Below are 22775 nucleotides of genomic sequence, written 5' to 3'. Positions count from 1 at the left end.
GGCACATGCATTATAATAGCACAGCTGCGTTACATTATAAAGCAAATTGCAAATATTAAACGTTTATTTTAAATGGAATGCACATTACGCAAGTACAAAGTTAAAAAATGGGACTCATTAAACGGTACGCGCTAAATTGAGGGGAAAAATATATCTAATCGCCCAAATACAGAACTGACCTTTCCGGAGATAGAAACGGAGATAGATTTTCCGTTCGTAGCGATAATATACGGGCAATTTACTCGCCTCTATTTATCACGCAGAGCGTAAACAAAGGATTATCTTGCTACAATTTTCCTCGGGCGTCTACGAGAGATATGTCCTAATATTTCCTCGCGATAAATATCTTCTCAATCCTGAAATATCCGCGGAAATATCTTACCGTACGTTTTACTTTGGGTACCGCTCGCTTTTAGATGAACCGACCTGGACCGTTCCCCGTTTAAATATATATAATTTAAATCGAATTTTAATCCCGTTCCCGCGTTAGAGCGTATCAGCCCTGCTTTTAAATATTACATGTCGCTGTGGATGGGCGCAGATGTTCCCGCTCGGCGCATTCAGTTCAAGAAGTCCTATATGCGTATACGGAAATATACGTACAAGAAATCGATCTATCGACGAGCCGCGGGTTCTTCGGTCCGCTTTTAATGCCTCGCTTTTCGAAGAGGCGAAGCCGGCGCGACGCGCGCGTCCACATAAAGCGACGCGGTATGTTACGGCAATCTTAATTACCGTTCGAGTAACGCGGAGCAAGAGAGCGTGTGTATACACGCTGATAGAATATACCGGAAGCAATTAAGAACCGCGCGCCGCAAAGACGATCTTCATTCCCGTGCGATAGCTTCGGCGGAAATAATGCACCGACAATCTGGGAATGCGCTAAGGCGTAAACGAATCGCCGGTAAGTCTTCCGTAAAGGCCGGCCTGAGCCCGAGTAAGAGGATACTGAGCTTAATTCCAATGGAGAGATGTGCAGGAAGGCGCAATGAAATATAGAAAAGCAAATAGCTGCGCGAGCTGCGCGCTATCGTGCCGGTACCAGAAATGGAGCAGTACCACATATCGGTATACGTGCGATCTTTGCTATCTCGCACGACGCGGTTTTTCCACGAGCGATTATCCGTTTTATAGTACTTTTCGTACGTTAACCTCTTAATAGAGCACGTACCAAAGTATAACTTAATGAACTATGCACGAAACACACGGCGTAATTGGTCTCTCAGTGCTCCCGAACGTTGCGTGAAGTATACGGTCGCGCGTGTTATAGAAGTTATACTTTTCGTAATTGCACATGCGAAAGGTGAGAATAAGCGGATATTTTTTTTTACGTGGTATTATTACGATAATTACGATTACGAGCCGTTAATAAACAAATTTAAAATTTGCGCTCGATGCAGCGCAAATTAATCCGCTTAATAAAATCGTTCCACTTTTTGTCTTTCCTCCCGATCGCGTTCTCTATTTATCCAAGGGACAAGATTATAAAATCGATATATTCAACTCTGCAAGTTATTGGCAATAACTCGTGAATAAAACATTCGTCGTGCGAAATAAACGTTCGGCGCTTTATGTCGCGTTCAAACCAGTCGCGGTTCTCAATGCCCGACCGGCCTGCCGGGCGGTCACGTGACCATCCCCTCGAGTTCGAGCAACGTCGCTCGTTGCGTATCGCCCTTTTCCCCGCTGCTTTTTTGCCGGGGTCGCCGATATATTCGCATGCGAGATTCTTATCGGACACAATCGAGTCCGACGCGAAGACAAAGTACAATTAAAAATAAATGCGTTAAGATAGGGATATCTCTAAAAAGTTTAATACATAATATCCTCGCTAAAGTTTTTCGATGATACGACTGCAGTCGTATCATAATTAAGTATCAAAAGTATTTTAAAATGTAATTTTATGGATATTTTCTAAAATGACGTTAACTTTCCAAGTCGCAGTTGCGGGAGAGAAATATATTGCTTGCGCCACAATAATTGCCGCGTTTCCATTGACACGAACAAACGCGGGCATCATTTTGGCGGCCGTCGAATATCAAAGTTCTAACCTGATTGCCGGTTCGAATCTCCGTATTCTCCGTGAATTTCAAACGTTGCGAGCGTGCCTGAGCGACGGATTCGTCATAAAGCGAGAAAAGATCGGCGGAGGCCTTGGACGAAGGTGCGGGCGAAGGCGAAGGCGAAGGCGGCGCGCGAGCGCGTTTCGAGTTTCGACGGCGCGCGAGGCGAGGCCCGCCTTAGTAGCCCAGGCTCTCTGTTTGACAACTACGCGCGTATTTTGCGGCCGCGGCCGAGCGCGACCGACGCCGGCCGACGGCGGCCGAACCAGGCAGCGGCCCGAGAGAGACCAACACCGACACGCGTCACACGCAGTCACACGGCGGCCCCGGTGTCCATGTTCGTTCGCGTATACTCGCCGTGTGTGGACTGTGTGGTGTGCGTGTGAGCACGCGCGCGCGCGCGCGTATATCGGGAGAGCGTACATACGTCGGTGTATAGCGTACGCGAGAGAGTCGGTGCGCCTCTCGGCCGTGGGCACAAATCGCGAGTAAAATGGAAGCGGAATTTCGCTGCGAGGTTGAGGTCCGTCGTTGAAAACAGGTGAACATGGGAAGGTCCAAGTTTCCCGGGAAGCCGCCGAAGACGGCCACCAGGAAACGGATCAAGGTGCTGGGCCAGCCTGAGGCAGCGCAGAACGATCCGGTAACTGTCGCCGAGAACATCTACTACGGACTTTCCCTGTTCAACGAAACATTCGGCGACAACGAGAAGGTGAGGGGGAACAAAAAAAGTCGTCGCGCCGAGGCGTCCGCCGTCGGCCGTTTGCCGTCGTCGTCGCCGTCGCCATTCGCCGTCACCGTCCCCGTCATCATTCGTCCACCGTCGTCGCCGTCGTTGTCGTTGGCCGCGCCGAGGTCGCGCGAGATCGACGAGCGTCGCGTCCCGCGACGCACCGCGTCTCGCCGCTCGGCGCGTATACATCGTCCGGCGAGCGTCACGAGAAGGCGAACGCGCTGTTCGGTGGACTCGCGATTACGCGGGCCGACGGAGCCTTGGCGCGGCGTAAGCGCGCGCGGGTTAACCTATCGGCGCTGGCCGATCGTCGAGCGGCAGGTGCGCGACGCCTTCGCGGCCTGGCCTCCGTCCGTTACCTGCCGTTCGACGACTCGTTTCTCGCTTTAGCGTCACCTCCCCTTCCGTATGTCGGTCGAGCTGTAGCGATTTGTAGATGTTCTTGTCCTGGCCGCTCTTGGTACGGAGTACGTCAGTGTGACATGCCTTCTGCTGTCCTTGCTCCGTAACTTCTTGGCAGCCGGAAAGAATGTAGAATTGTCGGCACTTGCGAATGAGAGTCCGTTCAGTCTGTAGCAGACGAATTGTCATTTGTCATGTAGATAAAGTAAACTTTGCTTACACTAGTCACTTGTTTTTGTTTACTTTCATAACTTGAAGATTGGCACTTTGGTATAAAAACTTGTATTGCAAGAATCGTATACATGTAGATTAGAATTGTGGTGTAGTATGTCATTTTCAATACTCATACAGGTAATCTTTTCCCCCCAGGAACATCCACCGTTCCACGGATTTAGCACTAAAGAGGCTAATCTTTCTGCATCTTATATAAAAACACAGCAACACGATGCGGAGAAGACCAGCGATAACGTGCCGTTTGTCACAGTCGAAAATCTTGCACCACAGTCCAGCACGAAGAAGGACGTTACTGATGTTAAAAATTCTCCTACAAACATCGAAAACAGCGCAGAGAAGCTTACCGACGCAAATCCAAAACCAGTCAAAGACATCACAGAACCAGTTAAAAACCCGAATGCTAAACATACTCCAAAGATTCACAGAGCTAAGAGTCGTAAGAATTGTAAGAACGTTAAATTTTCGAATTACATGAAAAACCCGGTGCTAAAATCAGTGAACAACATCTTGGACCAGCATCAAAGAACCAGACAGTTACGTAATAGTACTGCGAAAAGATTGCTTCAAAGGGCAAAATCTAATGGGAGTAATACACGTAATTTGGTGGTGCAATCTGGAGAGAAGCCTAGTACAGTAAGAAAATTCGTTTTACCTGTTCGCAGCGTGCATTCGTCGAGAGTTATAAAGCCAAATAAGAGGTTCATCGAGGAATTGGAAGAAATTTCTGGTACGGAGCATAGCGAGAATGAAATTGGTATACACGTCAAAAAGTGTAAATTAAATTCGGATAAGCTCAGCGACTTGGAATCAAAATTGAAAGAGGATGCAGTTAGTAAGTTGTGTACAAAATTTAAAAATAAAGATGCAAGAGGCAAGCCAAAAAGGGTGATTCAAGACTCCAATGCCGAGATTATAACTCAATCAATAAAAAATACGGAGAAATCAGCGAATTCTGTACAAAACGCACAAATATCAAAACCCACTCATAGAGAAGTAAAGAAATCTCATAATATATCATGTAAGAATAAAGTATCAAATGGCACATCCGACAGCTCTAATAATAATCAAGAATGCTCACAAAACTCGAGCAGGACAACGGCACAAACTGTGAAATCAACAATTCCCAGAAATCAGAAACAGATTTCTATTCCTACAAAAGTTCTTCCCGATTCCAATGTTCCACACTTCGAGTCTTCCAGAGTTCAGACGAGATCAGGAACTCAAAATGAAATAGCGAACGATTTAAGTAATCAGGCGAACTTTGAAAGTGGTGCAGGATTAACGGAAGATGGCTGTGCAGAAACTGAGGATCAGCCTGAAAATGGTAATAAGACTGTGGTTAGTACATTGAACAATTTTGAGACGGAAAACAATTTATCTGAAAGCGAAAGCGAGCACAGCAGTCACTCAGAAGGCGAGCAATCCGAATTCAGCGGAATAAAACTCAATAGTGGCAAAGTTATATTAAGAAAAGCGAGATTAAAGTTGGATAACAAGTGTTTAGCTGGAACAGAAGGACCATTTTCAACAACAAGCACCAGTAACACCATGGGAGGAAGCACTAATTTAGGTATATATTTCTCATTTTATAGCAAATTTGATTGTAAACTGTTTTATGTAAACATTTACATCTCCGGCGTAAAATTTATCTTACAATTATGATTGTTTATCTTTCAGGCTTAACAGGAACTATAAAATGTGGTGTTTGCGGCGCCGTACGGTTTTATCGATTTGTGAAACAGGCGCGCAAGTTTGGCATTCACAGTTGCGAATCTTGCCGAAAGTTTATAAGCAAAATGATCAAACATCAGGCTTGCGCTAAATCCTCGAACAACGTTCTTCCCATTCTCAAGTGTCATAAAGGTGACGGTCTGTGTTTAGTCCCGCCTGTTGTGAGGAGTCAACAATGGAATCTCATGAGATGCGTTTATAAAGCCAGATGCCCGGCGTGTTGGTTGAAAATGTGTTTGAAATGTTACGACATTCCACCTGCCTTGAGGACAGGTTTAAACGCGTTGTTACCACCATTAATGCGAGATCCTTTAACTATTTCTCTGCCGCTCAGTCAAGACGAGGATGGTCAGGGGCAAAATTTGGGCCCGTCTAAACTCAGTTGGCCTGCGGAAGACAGCTTGGAAAGAAATTTGTTTAAGTCTGCCATGAGTTGGAGAAATTTCGAAATGGGACAGAAAACCAGTTATCAGGGTACCGGAGGCTTTTTCTATACGAAACTAGATAAATGTAAAACATCTTATGTTATTTTATAAATGCTTTTTTTTTGTATTGCTGTATTAGTATTGCTATATTAGATTGTATTGCTGTATATTTGTACTAACGACATGATTTTATTTTGCAGTTGATTCCTCGATGAGTATATCGCCTAACAAAAAACGGAGGAAAAATAACAGGATTAAAGTAAGGAAGAAAATTAAAAATCCAATACTTGCCTCTTCGACCGGTGGCCAACATTCACAACCTCTTAGACAAAGGCTCGAGTTGAAAGGGCCGAGAGTTAAGCACGTTTGTCGAAGCGCCAGTGTCGCGCTTGGGCAACCCATTGCAACTTTTCCCGCTGTAGACGCGAAAGAAGACAACGAACACGGCAAAAACATTCCAAAGACGTTGAAGGAAACCGAAAGAACTGAGAAGAGGGACGATATTACGAAAGACAAGGAAATCCAGAAGCATAATGAAGATAATAATTTAAATCTTAACGTTAACACGGCACAACAATCTCATTCGAGAAGGGGAAAACCGCAACAGAATTTATCAACGTCGCATTTTCCAGTGGTAAGATATCTTTCAGGCATAATCGAGGGAAGTGACCTAAGTAGTATGAATATTTATTCTGCCTCTTGTGGCATACTGAATGAGCTCATGTTACTTCATTTTTGTATAAAATTGCTTTTTTATAACTAGTTGGTATTTCGTTTATTCGATTAAATGTAAAACTTATTTACAACCTTGAATTTAATGGAATTAAAGTAATGTAAATAATATATTTATTACAGATGTCTAAGGCAGCTGTGGATACTGTATATACAGTTTCCATAGATTTCTGGGAGCAATACGACCCTTCTGAGGTCGGAGCGAAGGGTTTCGCCCTTATCGGTTCTGAGCTATTTCATATACCTGCTATTTGCTATCTGTGCGGAAGCGCCGGTAAAGAGCCGGTAAGTAACGTTTGAAATATCGTTCATAGGTGGATAACAAGTAGACATGTAATAGTAATGCGTTATGTCTCATCGAGAACTGTCAACATAAAGATTATTCTTTACAGCTGATCCACTGTCAATGCTGTTGCGAGCCATACCATGCCTTCTGTTTGGAACCCAGTGAATGGAACGTTTGTGCGCAGCCAAACTGGTGTTGTCCCCGGTGTACGATATGTCAATCCTGCCATCTCAGATCCGGTCCGAAATTATCCTGCATTCGTTGTCGTCAGTCGTTTCATCATTCGTGTCTGTCGAAGTCCGGTGTTAGCTCTAGATTGTACAGTCCCGATCGACCTTACGTTTGTCAGAGCTGTATTAAATGTAAAAGCTGCGGTAGCGAGGGTGTCAACGTTCACGTTGGTAACTTACCTCTCTGCTCTATGTGCTTCAAGTTGAGACAACAAGGAAACTATTGTCCTTTGTGTCAGAGGTGTTACAACGAAAACGATTTTGACACGAAGGTGAGTATCTACGCGATGCTCTCGACGTAGAGTAAATTTACAGACAAAATTTAACTTGTATCTACAACTCATATATTATGATTGCGTTATTTTAGATGATGGAGTGTAGCGAGTGTTCCTGCTGGGTACATGCCCGTTGTGAAGGCCTTTCCGATGAGCGTTACCAGATACTTAGTTACCTGCCCGATTCGATCGAATTCACATGCAGCCAATGCTCTTCCAATTCGAATTCCTCTATCTGGAGGAATGCCATAGAAGCGGAGCTGAAGGCGGGTTTCATCGGCGTGATAAAATCTCTGAGTAAAAACCGCAAGATTTGCACGGCTCTCAAGTGGAGTCCCAGAAAGGAGTGCCTCTGCAGGCCAGTTTCGAGCGTGAGAAAACTCGAGTTTCCCGAAGATAAGAGCGAGATTAACTGTGCGAAGGAAAACGAAGAATCGGAAGAGTGCAATGGCGACAAGTTTGCGGATACCGACTCGAATTCGGGTGCTAATTACAGGGATGGTGTAAATAAGCTCGATTTGGAGGAACCTTCGGTAGACGGTCCCGGTAGAAAAGGTCTGCGACGGCTACGACAGAAATTCCATCTAAAAGAATGCTCGGTTAGGGTGAAGAACTGTATTCCGAAGGACTCTCAAGACAACGAGAGAAAAGACTGGACAAATCAGGATTCGTCAGTATCTTCGAACGATGTCACGGAATGCCATTGTTCGGAGCAACAAATCATTGCGAGGCCCTCGCCTACTTTAATGTCTGTGAAACGTAAGGTGAATGGTAACGAGTACAAATCATTATCGCAATTTCATTGTGATATGGAGCACGTAATCAACCGCGTTGGTTCAAAGGATCTGTTAGAAACGTATCACGATATTTTACAAGAGGTCTTTCCATGGTTTACGCCCAAGGATTTTAAGAGCAGCGACGACAATGACGATATATTAACGCCTAGTAAAGACGTTGGCAAAGACACCGCTCTGACGACGAAGTTTGATGATCCTATTCTGGAGGCATGGAAAGAGGAGGTGATGAAAGCGCCGAAAGCGATTGCGGCGAAAACGGCGAATCTGTATAATATCCATGTCGAGGACAGCAGATCATGTTGTTTGTGCAAAGGCTTGGGCGACGGACATGAGACGAAAGAGGGCAGGCTGCTGTATTGCGGGCAGAACGAATGGGTACACGCAAATTGCGCGCTATGGTCAAATGAGGTGTTTGAGGAAATCGACGGCTCACTACAGAATGTTCACAGTGCCATTTCGAGGGGTCGTTTGATCCGCTGCACCGAGTGCGGCAAGAAGGGCGCGAGCATCGGATGTTGCGCGAAGAACTGCAGCAATACCTTTCATTTTCCATGCGCGAGAAACATCGGGCTCGCTTTCAACGACGACAAAACGGTATTTTGCATTTCACATTCGAATAGTCACGCTAACAAATCTCTGCAGAACGAGAACGAGTTCAGTTTGAAGCGACCGGTGTACGTGGAGTTGGATCGTAAGAAAAAGAAGTTTGCCGAACCCAACAAGGTCAAACTGATGATAGGTTCTTTGATGGTCGACTGTCTGGGCACCATCATTCCGGAATTCTCTGACACGACTGAGAAGATAATACCATGCGATTACAAATGCTCCAGACTTTACTGGTCTACAGTGAATCCATACAAGATCGTTAGATATTACATTAGAACTTATGTGCAGGTACATATGCCGGACGTCTCGTCCGACATGGAGAATAATATCACTATCGATCACAGCAAGGAGCGAGAAAAGGAAGAAGTGTCGACAGACGCGCAGAGGGTCGATTATTTGGCCGTCAAACAGACCTTAGATTCGCTCATCGATATCGTGTGTAACAAAGAGGTTGATGAGAATTTAGCGGAGCAAAACAACACGGATCTTTTACCACCAGAACTGAAGGAGGCCATATTTGAAGATTTGCCGCACGATCTGTTGGATGGAATCTCCATGCAGGACATTTTTCCAAAGATGTCGTACGAGGATTTTTTAGCCATGGACTTGAAGAATGACGGTTCTTTCAGCACAGATTTGTTTAAGGATGACATGCTGTCGTCGGAGGTCGAAGAGACGATAAAGCCGTCAGAAAGCAAAATTTCCAAAATGGATTCATCTTTACTGGAATTGGGAGCGCACAATGATCTCTGGGTGCGATTGGAGGCGAAGACCGCGATGCAGGATCTCATGGACGACCTATTTAACTCAAAGAGCCAGAAACGCGGCGGCAGGGAGCTGAAACGATCCAAATCCGAGGTGATGTCGAATAATCCGTTGATTGTCGGCGGTCAGAGGCATCATCAACGTTCTTGTAGCCTCACCTGGAGCTGTAAACTAGACAACACCTATGGTTCTAACATAAAGAGGCGAAAATTGCCACGAAATCCATCCAGTACCAAGTCTAACGAGACCGGTCTCATTGTTCTTGATGCGCAAAATGAACGCACGTCCATGTTCCATGAATTGAGGATCCCGGAGAGTATCATGGTTACTGTGGGAAGAGGAAACACGCCTAATATACTATCCGACTCCGTGCGCGAGTTGAAGTACTGCATTGAAGATTCTACTGGACTGAATCGTCGCATGTTGCCAGCCAGGGACGACGCAAAAGAGCACAAGAGACTGTTCTGGCATCCGAGACAGCAGCAACCGCGAATAGTGCAGGTCGACGGATCGGCTGACGCTAATAGCGCCAGCGAGTGCAGTTCACCAGAGTACAACGCCGAGGAGAAGAACACGAACCTGCAAACGTCCGAATCGATCCCGCAATTGGACGGCATTAACGATGAGCATTCGTCTGACGGGGGCGAGCCGATCGCGGAAAAGGAACTTGGTTCATACGTGCGACCTTCAAATCTTTTACACTCAAAACGTTTCTTCGGCTTCATCAGATCGCATGTGTCAAGTACCTGTGACAAGTCACAGAAGACGAAGAGTGGCAGTGGTAACCTTACGATCGCACCGACCGCCAGGTGCACCTTGCACAAGGCGGGAGTCTTGTTCAAGGAAAAGAATCTCAAGATGAATTTACAGATCCCGCAAGTGGATGGTGCAGGTGATATCTCGAGCGACGACGAGTGCGTCTCGTCACAACACATGATGGCGCACGAGAGGCTGATTCGTACCTCATACGAGTCGTCGCCGTTCGAGCACATCGAAGTCACCTGTAAAAGGTGTGCTCGCACGTACCGTAACGAGGAGAGTTACAACCGTCATCTAGACAATTGCGACTCTATGATTACCAGCGATAGCGACTCAGAGACCATGGATAACAAGCTGGCGTCGCCAGAGTCGGGATTCTCACCGAACATGGGCTCGCCGCAATTCATCACGCTTTCACCGTCCGAGGGCCATACTCTGACAACTGATTACACAGACATCCAGGCAACGTCACCCATCGAGGCGTCTGTGGCATCACCCCATCCGAGTATCCAGATCGAGCCGATCGCCCAGGCGATTATCACGCCGCAGATCCATGCGACACATGCCACCGTCGAGACCGTGCACCAGACAGTATTAACGTCCAACGATGTGATCGTACAGACTCAGTACACTCGTAGGACCACCACTCTGCCGAACCCAGCAGTATTACCTCCTCAGGAAAGCACGGTGCATATAACGGAGATTACAGACCCGCCGTCCGTCTCCAGCGATTCTAACGTTACGGCGCACAGCATGGTGAACACGCCAATGAATTCGCCGGACAGCACGAGCTCGCAGACCGTCCCAAGCCCGGAGATGTCGCCCAATTACTCGTCCATGGGCGTGCAGACCGCGCAGGAGTCCGCGCAGACAAACGCACAGATCGCCCGAGTCCCCTCTAAGTCGAAAAATTTACGGATGGCCAAGTCAAAGGCCAAGAGCGTCAAGTCGCAGCAACATGTTTTGAAGAACGTGATGCAGGCACCGCATAATGCCGCGCACAATGCCAGATTCCAACCGACGGCGATGACGAACACCCCCCAGGTAATCCAGCTACATCAGGCTAACCAGAGACCGCCCACGGTGATCCTTCAGCAAGTGGCATCGCCAGGCATCGTGTCTGCTTACGTGGAAGCCCTACAGCAGCAATCCGGCCAAAACTTACAATACATCACGACGATAGGCGGCGGACAGCACGAGACCGGCTTCAAACCGCAGCTGATCGCTGCGAATTCCTTAGTGCCGGGCACCTACATACAGGCACCGTCCACCGACAATCTATTGGCGCTGCAGAATGGCGGTATATCGATATTGCCGAGTGTGCAAATCGCGCAAACACAGCCTACAGTATTGGGTACTATCATACAACAACAACCCAGTGCGATCCAATGTGGCGTTATATCGTCGGAGCAGCTGCTGTTGAGCTCCACGCCCACCCTGGAAATGTTCACCGACCCAACTGGTGGTATGTTCGTGTCGAATCAACCGATGTACTACGGCTTGGAAACGATCGTTAGCAACACCGTGATGTCGTCTAGTCAGTTCATGGCCGGCACCGTGCCACAGGTATTGGCTAGCAGCTACCAGACGACAACACAGGTGTTTCAAGCGTCCAAGCTGATGGAGCCCATCGTGGATGTGCAAGCTGTGCCGACGATGCAGAATGTATCAAGCATGCCGAACATGTCTGGTGTACCCAACATAACCGGCGTGCCTAACATAGCGAGCGTGCAAGGCGTGAGTGGTATGTCCAACGTGTCCGGAGTACCTTACGTGGTGGTGAATCAGTCGGCGCCGCCGCTGCCACCGGTACCAACAGCAGCTCCGGCACCACCCGCGCCAGTACCAGCATTGGTATCGGCATCGGTACCAGCACCAGCATCGATACCAGCACCAGGATCGATCTCAGCACCAACGCTATCAGTGGAACCAATCGCGACGCCGCCGCAGATCAACATTTCTGCCACGTCCCAAGAGCGAGTTTACGGTGGCGTCGCGTGTAGCGCCGTGTCACCGGTATCGTGTCAAAATATGAACATAGATCATCCAATGGCATCGATTCAGGTAGCGGATGTATGCTCGTCGAACGCGGTGACACCGACAAACCTATCACCGCCGGTACCACCACCGCCGCCGCCGCCGCCGCTGTCGCTACCACCAGCGTTGTCAGCACCGCCACCGCCACCTCATGCGATGCCGATGATTCCCCGCGTCGCTGTGAGACCTAGTCCGGTCGCACATTCGGTCCAGGCGAATCACGGAGCCGCCTGGAAGATCACCGAGTCGTTGTTCGGCGCGGAGCAACCGATGAGCAACAGCGTGCGGCCGTACTTTGACTCGAAGCACGTATCGGAGAACACCAGCATGATCAAATCCAGCATATCATCGTCCAAGATACCGCCGCTATCGAATCATTATGTCACGCAGAGAAATCTAATTGTAAATAACAAGTCCAACCACGATGTAAATAGCATGCATAAGAGCTACAGCGGCGGTATCGCGTTGAGTCCGAACTGTGCAAACACGAACGTCAACAGTAACGGCCCGGTCGTCTCCAATTCCTGTCCCGTGCAGAACAAAATCACAGTGCCGACGAGCAACATGCCGACCAGTCGACCGATGAACAGGGTGCTGCCGATGCAGGCGGTGACGCTCAAGCAGGATCCGGCGAAGAAGGATGACTTGGCGATCGAAGAGCCGACGAAACCGGTGATCAAGCCAGCCGAGCCGGAAATTGTGGAACCGAGGAAGGAAATCACCGAGCAGATCGTACAGATAAAGAAACCTGAAACCGCGCTCGACGACATCAGCGACAGTATCAAACTGAATACGGAGACTATAGAGAAGGTAAAGGAGAATCTCAAACTGGAGCTCGACAAGGAGAAGCTGCAGAACACCTCGTTGAAGATAGTGCTGCAGAAGCAGTTACAGGACGGTTCTTACAAGATCACGCGCAACATGAAGGCGGTCACCCAAAGTAAAAAGACACCGCAGGTGACATCCGTGGAGATATTGCCATCGAAGCAGGTACCTCAGATCGCGTCGTTACAACTGCTGCCGATCAAGACGTTCACGCTCAAGGCGAACAAGCTCGAGGATAAGGTAAAGCCCGTGGACGCGAAGGTGAACATACTTAAGGCGAAGGCGCCGCCCGTAGCGGTCAAGAAACCCAGAATAGTGACGAAGTCGATCAGGCCGCTGCGAAGCGATCCGCAACAGAATCCACCGCTGGTGCAGAAGAACTGCTCGAAGGGACCGATCCTGATGTACGAGATCAAGTCGCAGGACGGTTTCACCCATACCGCCTCGTCTATGACCGAGGTCTGGGAGACGGTGTACCAGGCGGTGCAGAATGCGCGCAAGGCCCACAACCTGCCCCCGCTGCCTCACAACCCCTTGTGCCAGAGTCTTGGCTTGGAGAACAATGCGGCCATTTACCTGATCGAGCAATTGCCGGGCGTTAACAGATGCAGCAAGTACAAGCCCAAATTCCATACCCTGGCGCCGCCGAAAGCCGACGAGATGGAGAACGATTTGCCGGCGGCGTGCGCCAACGGGGCGGCACGAGCGGAGCCTTTCAAGGGCAGAAAAGTCCACGACATGTTCAGCTGGTTGGCGTCGCAGCACAGGCCGCATCCTAACATAATTACAATATCGGAAACGGAATCGAGGTAAAAGCTCGTTGCATATGCACAGATAAATTAATTTATAATTTCTGATATATTTGATTATCAATATGAAATTTTAATAGCATTTTCGCGTGGTCTTGTGCACCACCGATGTGATGCATTTGCATTTATATTAACAATCGCGTATCATTTTTTGATATACAATATACATTATACATTGAATGTAAGCTGTATTTCTCTGGGTTATACATAGAATCTGTAATATTTCAGATAAAAAAAAAAGTAAGCGCCGTTGTTAATTTATTCAATAGAGTATAGAGTATTGTGATGAATGTTTCAGGCGAGCCGCGAGTACCAATTTGCCCATGGCCATGCGCTTTAGAATACTTAAAGAAACATCAAAAACATCTGTCGGTGTGTATTATTCCCACATACATGGTAGAGGACTGTTTTGTTTGAGAGATATCGAGCCTGGTGAAATGGTCATTGAATACGCCGGTGAAGTAAGTAGCAAACAACTATTTATAAATATTAGGAGGTCATGTCGCGATATTTATAACCGATATCGCTATTACTATTATCATTATTGAAATTATTATCATTAGGTTATTCGATCTTCCTTGACCGACAAAAGAGAGAAGTACTATGACAGCAAGAACATAGGCTGTTACATGTTTAAAATCGATGATCATCTAGTTGTTGATGCTACTATGAAAGGCAATGCAGCTAGATTTATCAATCATTCGTGCGAGGTATGAGACATTCCTTTCTTTTTTCTTTTACCAAGAATTTACCTAATAATTTAAATTGACAAAAGCTTTTATTACTTAATGACATTGTTACTTGTAGCAATGTTTTTAAATATATAAAAAAGTATAATTATCTTAAATTGCATTATATATAATTTGATTACATAATATATAATCAAGCGTTAAGTTAATATTAATACCGTTACGTAATCGTCACGTACGATAACATTACATATACATGATACATTTAAATTTCTGCGATAAACATTGTATTATATGAAAATCTATACGTTACAGCCAAACTGCTACTCGCGAGTGGTGGACATTCTAGGTAAGAAACACATACTGATTTTTGCTCTTCGTCGCATCATTCAAGGGGAGGAGTTGACGTACGACTACAAATTCCCATTCGAGGATATCAAGATCCCGTGTACTTGCGGTTCTCGCAAATGTCGCAAATACCTCAACTGAGACTGCGTATATACAGCTTATCCTAAGCAGCCGACCGATGACAAAGAAATGAAATATGTGCTATAATTGCGCGCGCGCTTTCGAATAGGATTCGTTTTATTGAATGTTATTCATTTTACTCATCATCAAACTATTTTCAGAGATTGCAGCTTTTTATTACTATAAAAGAACATAGATTATACATTTTAAATATTAGAAGGCCAGACGTAATACGCGAAGCACGGCGGTTACGACGATGTTACTTTAGACAGCTACGTTCCTGTAGTTGATTTAACTGGGAGGTATATATACACGTATACCTATAGCAATAAACCATTCGAGTATGTCCCGCTTTCGTATCCGACAAAGTCGTGCGTTTTACTACGCGCTTCAGACTTTTGAAAGTGTTACTTTATTCACGCCTGTGCTTTCTCGCACGACTTTTAGAGACTCTACCTATTATCTACTATATTGAGGCTTAAGTGTACAAGTTATCTTACACTTTACACTAAATGCGAGTGCTCCTTAGTTCGCATAATTCCTGTGCATCTTGCACGAGATGGATCTCTCGATTTAATCGGGTTTGAAAACTCTTCCCCTTATAGACGAGCGTGTCGATGAAAATGGAAAATGGTCTCGCGAGAGTATGATAAGAGAGCGACGGATTTTCGATATAATGATCGCAGCTTTCACAAAGCCATTTATATTTCTTTCGAGTGTCGCAAGATAAAAACATAAATGACATAAATAATCGTGTACAAATGATCTTATCAAACGCGTGAACATAAAATAACGCGACAATTGTATATTTAAATGATTTGTGTAAATTTTAAATTTAGTGTACAGTGTATGACTAACTTCGTGACATTTCATGTCTGCTGTAGGGCCAGATTTCAAATGTTTTTGTAAAATATGTAATTGTTAGACTAGATATATCGTCTTTGATGTAAGTACAGCAAACCAGTTTTAACTTAAGTTAGGAATGTAGGCATTAAGGAGAGAGATAGAGAATGGCAAGTGAGAACAGTCTCCTGTAGCAGGATATTGTTCGAAGGTGTACCTACTTTGGCAGACATTGATACAATTTTTTGTTATTTACGTGGCGTCATTGACGAGAGGATATTTTTGTTTTTCAGATCAAGTTTCATTTATTTGTACACTGACCGGCAGGAATGCCTGGACATTTTGATACGTATATGACATATATGTACAGGTATATGTATATGTATTATGTCCAGGCATTCCTGCCGGTAGAGTGCACGTGAAAATGATGAAGTAAGCTCGAGTTATTATTTGCCTTCTTGGTTTTTTTCCTTTTTGTACATTTTTTACATCGCATCTATATTTGTGCTTCCACCTTGCCAAGATCATGGTTCATCGAGTTTATTATCCGAATGATACGATATTTCGTTTGACGATTATTTAGTAGAATCGCTAATAGTTTTCAATAATCCTTTTAAAAGAATTTCTATCAAAAATCCAGTTTGTTCGTTCAGACCGACGAAGATTTACGCATTGTTTGAGATAAACGTCTCCGGGTACGTTTCCGGGGAACGTTTGTGATATTTTCCCATAATGGGAAATATATTAGAGATGCTTTTACATAGGAATATATATTTTACATTTTTACGGATATATATACATACATATACCATGTATTCCGTACCAATATCCTTCTGTGAAGTCCAGTTTTGCCTTACTTTTACATGTACCTACGCTTTCACCCGGTGATAGATTTAGATATATATTTACGCAAATGATATTTTATATTCGAAACTAACAACGGCGTAGCACGGCGCCCTCCGACACAACTACGACGATGTATTTTAGCGCGATTAATCAATTTCTGCCGAGGTGGTAGTCCCTTAAATTTTGGTGCTCCATGGACACCGTTAAGTGCACTTTTCATGAAAAAATGGCCTAGAGTAAGAGATAGTAAGATTGCAGTGCGGAAGTGTTTGATAATAATAAGAAATGCGTTATACGAAGAATATTGATCGTGAATTATTTAAAGAGGTAATATAAAGGGGTGAAATATGGTGGCAGGAGAGCGCATTATTTGAGCACGCGAATAATGTCAGACGTGCGATTTTAATCGGCCTGGTTTGGTACAAAGCGCGTACGCTGAGTTGTAAAAAGTTATGAAAAAACGAGGGAAAACGGAAACCTGTTCTGGTCACGTGAAATTGCCATTTTTTAGATATTTTGTGAATCTTTTTTTTTTATATTACGATTACCGATAATTAATAACTATTATATTCGAGGATGAATATTGTTAATATAATGATAATTAATTTTAATCTGTACATGAAAAGTAATACGACTAGTAAGGATGGTAACTTACTTGAAAATATAACAATGTTAGATATTTTATTGATATTTATTGATTATGAACGAGATGGTATTAGGGTTGACGGAAAAAAAAGTACTAACGTAAAACTTGAAAACGATGTAGGACCGGTGCATATATATGGTAGTCACATTGATATATTGACGCGGATACAAGAATCAGAGATCCTTTCTTTTCTTTCTAGCAAACGAGCAAGCGTGTATTCTTCGATTCGATTACAGCCTCCTGGAGCGTAACGCTACGGACGTCAGAATTGATTTCGGCTTTACAACGTGTATACTCCGTAGGCATACATACCATGTAACCCGATTTTCGCATCGCTATGTATTATGATTGTAAACTGTAGGCTATCCATCATCGTCCGATTTCATTTCTACACTCGCGAATATAGACTTAAATTCTCAATACATTGTTCTCTTCTCATTTGTTATCACCGACGACTTCTGTAAAGTATCCACGCGAGTACTTCGGGCAAAAAGGTGGCAACAGTTTGAGCGTGTGCTTGTAGCAAGACACAAAAAGTGTGCGAGAGAGAGAAAAAGAGATTTTTACTTGTCTCCCGATAATCCTTGCCTGGTGAATGCGAACGAATATCTATATCGGGTGCTTTCTGAAACATACTCTGTGTCTTTTTGAACTCTACTCTTTAAACTGCGTGGAAAGGGCGTACGACCCACCTTAGTATTACGCATACAGCCTTCATCATTATTATTATTATTATTATCGCTATTAATTATAATCTATACACACATAAAAAAAAGAGGAGAAAGAGAGAAAGAGAAAGCATAATACATCACTACTCAAGTCACTCGTATATTTGGGCACATTCAAGCACCGTTTGTTTACTACACCCATCAGCACCTTTCAAAAATAACGCTGCGTGTAAGAAAAAAAAAAGAAAAAAAACGACGAACATCCGAAGAACGGTACGACGAATAAACGTGTAGTCTAACAATAATTAAAGAAAAAAAAATGATACTAATGTATAGATGTAATAGGTAGATCGTTTCTCTCCGACTTTTACGCATGTTTTACCTCTCGACAAGAGACGGACTCGCTCCGAACGGGCGTCGCGTTGTTCCCAGCGTTGCGTTAAAAAATTGCGAGTGATTATGTTACTTCGCGGAAACGATAAAGCGCGCGGCGCGTATTACCGCGTTCTCGGGACGCGACGCGACGATTTCGGCGCACCGTCTGACGCCAATTGCGATCTCTCACAACCGGGAATTTCGTCTCATCGCGCACTCTTTCGATCTATTTCTTTATTTTCTCTTCTCGATAGAAGGATAAGCTGAGGAGATAAAAATATTCTTACGATTTAAGGGATTAGAGGAGAGAAAAAAAGGGGAGAAAAATTGAAATGTAAAACGCTTCTTAAGACGTGTATAAAATTACTATTCTAACGTTTAAACGGAGTGTAGAATTTTGAAATATTGTACTTGTTTAAAAAGAAAAGTAAGAGGGGAAGAAGGACGGAAAATAACGATTATACTGACGAACTCGGTACGGCGGTACGAAAGGGAAAAAGAAAAATTGAAAAAATTGTCTGTGATTATCAGTCATAATAATCTTTAGGTCGACATATTTTTTAGAGAATATTTTTTAGGAAATTACAAAATTTACGATATATCCCTATTATTGATATGATATTGGATCAGACACGCGCTATACGCATAATAATATTAAAAGTGAAATTGAGGAAAAAAATAAAGAATGATGAACTGTAAAAGTTGCAAACTGTTTAAATAGAGTTACAAAATAGTTGAGATTCGATGGCTGTTGTAAAATATTCAGTGTTTGGACAAATAATTATTAAAAAAAAAAAAACTATTTATAACTAATATCGAAGTACGGTAATATTATTATATCGCATATTACAGTAGCGTTTTTATCCCTTCTTGCGTTTGCATATTTATGACGGACATATAGGTTGTAGGGAGAGAAAGAGAGAATTTTCGGTGAACGGTGGCCCGAACCGAGCAAAACTCACTCTCGCGATTAAAAAATGAGTGCGATTAAATGAACGAGGAAACGAAGTTGCGGAAACGAATCCGAAGGGGAAGGGGGGAGGTACGAAGAGGGAGGGACAGGGGGCATTTGCCACACGTTTTTTGCGTGTAAATTGTCGTTATCAATCCATCTACTTATCGTAGAGAACTTATGAAGTTTAATCGTAATATCTACATTAACCGAGAAAAAGGTACGCGTACCGCATAGGAAAGGAAAACACATAGCCGCTTTCATCACAGGACACATACACACGTTACATACACACACACGGAAAAAGACACACACAGATATTGCCCATGTTTTGTAATTAAATGTTTTGTTAGTATATATATTATACGAGAAAATTAACAAAATAAAAACACAAGTGGAAATATGAGAGAAACATGTGCGTGTTGTAACATTTTGCTGTGCGCGACGTATATTCCTCTCTTTTTGCGTAGGAGCGTAATTTGGCGTGCGCCAATGTCTACATGTGCGGCAAACAACATTGTCGACATTGGCTGCGCTCGCTTTGGGCGCTCTCCTGCTGAAAGCGTCAGTCTATCTTTATTGCTCATTACATGTTGAAAAAAGATGGAGTGATGCTTTCAAAGCGCGAAAGCACTCAAAGCGAACGCAGCCATTGTCGTTACAGACCGATGCCTTCGATATCGGTCTCAAATGCCGGGTTCGCGCAAATTAAAATCACATCAGAGCCCGCACCATGCGAAATGTCAATTCCTCTTTTAATACTATCTTATTTTAGTTCTGAGAATTCAAGACAAATCGAGGAAAAATGTATCATGCATTAGACTCACTTGGTTCTTAATTTATTACGTGAAAGCTTCTCGGGACTCGTGTTGAAGAAACAATAAAGCTTTCTCACTGTGTTTTTCTTTTAATATATATCGGAATATTTTTGAAATTATACTTCGTATAAGTTTATTTTACTTGGAGTTTTCGAAATTAAAAGTAAAATTGTTAAAGAAATATAATGGAATTCAGATTAAATATTTGACGAAAGAGGTCAGTGATCCGAAAGATTCCTGCGTAACAGAAGGGCAAGACGATCCTCTGCCAACGTTCATTTTACAACTGCCTCAGGATTGATACTTTTTGCGCAGTAAAACTCGCGGCGGGACGAGTAATAACAGAAACGCTACACCGTCTCGTATAATTACGGGGACGTGCGAAATCCGCGGAGCGGATTCGCCATCGAGGAGTCCTTCTCGCGTGCGAGACGCACCACACGCACTCGCCCAATCGTCCTCCGCGATTATCACAGCGACGCGCCTCAACGAGATCGCACGCACGTACATACATACGCATGCATATACGTGTGCAGCCGAGAGAGAGAATTCGCGGCCGTCAGAGTCCGTGTGTCTCGTTAGTCTCAAATATCGCCGGGGCGCGCAATTAGTCGCGAGAGACGCACACAGCGACCATTCTTAATTATCTCGCTGCGTCTCGTTCCCACGAGCGAACGAACGGAGCGAAAAAGGCGACGAGCGTCGCATTTCGTTCGACGACGCGTCGCGGTCGCGCCGCCGCCGGCGCCGTCCCGTTGCGACTCGCGCTTTTTATTACACGTGTGTGAAAATTTTTTCGCCCACACGTTTATACGCAGGTACAATTGCGTGCGTGCGTGCGTGCGTGGTCGAGTCACGCGCGAACGGCCACGGCGAATACGGCGATGCGTCATGGCACGGACGACGCGACGCGACCCGGGTCGCGGTCGCGGCCGGCTGCGCCTCTCCGTCTCTCCGAGGAAATACGCGACGCGTCTACGCGCGTTGCGTCCACGTTGGACGCGCGGCGGCAAGCCGCGAGCTTACTCACCGCCCGACACAAACAAACGCATGTATGTACGATGAACCGCGGGACGCGCGTTTATTTACGTTTTTTCGCAACTTCGCGCAACTTAACGCGCGTCCCGTCGCATCCGACACGATGCGTCGCGTATGTCATTGACTGCCGTCGTCCAGGACGTTTCTATCGAAAACAACAATTCGCACTTTTGTGCGGTTTAATTTCCGCGCTGAAGCATCGAATCAGCTAGCGATAACGCCGAACGTTAAGCTTATTTTGTTGAAAAAAATGGAGAGAAGATACGCGAGACTTTGAATCCGTTTTTTAGGTGAATAACGTATTTTACATGGCAAAAATATATGATGGTTTTTCGCAGAAGAATTAGTCGACCGCTTGGATGGATATTTTCAATATGTTGCTTAACCCTTTGCCGTGGCGTGTAGTTTTCCCTTTCATACACAACAACGTCGTCAGGATAAAAATATGAAACAAATATAAAGCGTCGTCTACAATAGCAGCAGGAGTATGCAGTAAGACGTAAGCAGTAAGCTACTGACCAACCACAGTCGATTATTCTTGAATTGTAAAAATCCCATTAGTCAATAACTTACTGCTTATGTCTTACTGTAGACTCCTGCTGCCATTGTAGACGACGCATAAAAGATATTAAATTTCGCAAAACATAAAACCGTCCGCTATGATGACTCTTTCAAAAAATCGACGCGCTGTTTACTGACTTTGGAAAAAGTATACAAAATTTACACAATGCTATTATTGGACTACCAAGATCCAGTCCGGACCGTATATAAGTGTGTCTTTCTCTCTAATTGACTGCATATCATATCAGTCCTGTTTCACTTATTAAATATTACTTTTTCAAAGGATTACGAATACATACTTAAAAATGTAGAAATTAGTTGCCTTTGCCGCGAAGCATCAATTCGTTTAAATTATTTAACTTGAATCTCGACGATTGATTCTCTTCTTCTTCTAAACATTCGTCAGAGAACGCGCGTAATGCAGTTATTTCGATCTTCCGGCAACGCGCGTGACCGGCAACATCGGCATGACCGGCATCTTGTGGCCGGTCGCGCCGGCCGCGCGGCGGCGTACGTACGGTGGAACGTTCTGCATTTGTTTACACGCAAATTACTTGCCTCGCTTTATCCCCCGCTCGCCGAACCCCGCGCGCGGTCGACCTAAACTCACCGTGACGGATTCAATGGAACGCCCGTTAAAACAAATGCGGTTTTGATGCGCCGCGTCCCGCGGGATGTTCTGCATTCTGCGTCCAGGCGTGATTTATCCTGAAGACACCGTATACGCGCTTTACGCATTTCGAGCGTGGAGCGGAGAAATAGCGGCCAGAAATAGCCGAGCGAACGCACGCGAAAAGATTGAAGGGAGAATTATATTTGATCGAGGGAACGTTCAACGTAAATCTTAAAAATAAGAAAAGAATGCGATCGATACGCGCGCGCGTGTCCTATACAGTTGAAAAAAGATTGAGATTTTTAATCATCGGGCGTCGCGTTAGTTTGATATTGATTTGTGAATTAAACGAATGTGTTATATTCACGCATCCTCTTACTCACAATAGTTTAATATTTATAATGATTCGTAATCTACGCAAAACGTATGCGTAACAAGTTAAGAATAGGGATAACAGTTGGCCGGTGAATCAATAACAAAAGAGATGATCGATATATACATATATTATTTGAATGAAATTGTCTCCAAGTTCATATAAAAATAATCTCT

General features: G+C 44.6%; 1 protein-coding gene across 3 annotated transcripts; it reads left to right on the top strand.

Annotated features, from left to right (window-relative positions):
• The first annotated feature begins 2377 nt into the window (after positions 1-2377).
• Positions 2378-19608, top strand: Trx (histone lysine N-methyltransferase trithorax). 3 transcript variants are annotated; one of them, XM_071794389.1, is made up of 10 exons: positions 2378-2706; positions 3568-5002; positions 5110-5673; positions 5789-6222; positions 6444-6605; positions 6713-7108; positions 7204-13709; positions 14008-14170; positions 14273-14419; positions 14714-19608. In XM_071794389.1, the coding sequence occupies exons 1-10, from the start codon at positions 2611-2613 to the stop codon at positions 14885-14887; spliced, it is 10077 nt and encodes a 3358-aa protein (XP_071650490.1). In that variant the 5' UTR covers positions 2378-2610; the 3' UTR covers positions 14888-19608. The 3 variants fall into 3 exon arrangements, with proteins under 3 accessions (XP_071650490.1, XP_071650483.1, XP_071650473.1); XM_071794382.1 differs by having other exon boundaries at positions 2378-2775; positions 5110-5637; XM_071794372.1 differs by having other exon boundaries at positions 2378-2775.
• The last annotated feature ends 3167 nt before the right edge of the window (positions 19609-22775 follow it).

Source organism: Temnothorax longispinosus, chromosome 1 (assembly GCF_030848805.1).
Source record: "Temnothorax longispinosus isolate EJ_2023e chromosome 1, Tlon_JGU_v1, whole genome shotgun sequence".
In the NCBI taxonomy this organism is placed as follows: Eukaryota; Metazoa; Arthropoda; class Insecta; order Hymenoptera; family Formicidae; genus Temnothorax; species Temnothorax longispinosus.
Note: the sequence above shows the minus strand (reverse complement) of the source record. Positions and strands in the feature narration are given on the sequence as shown.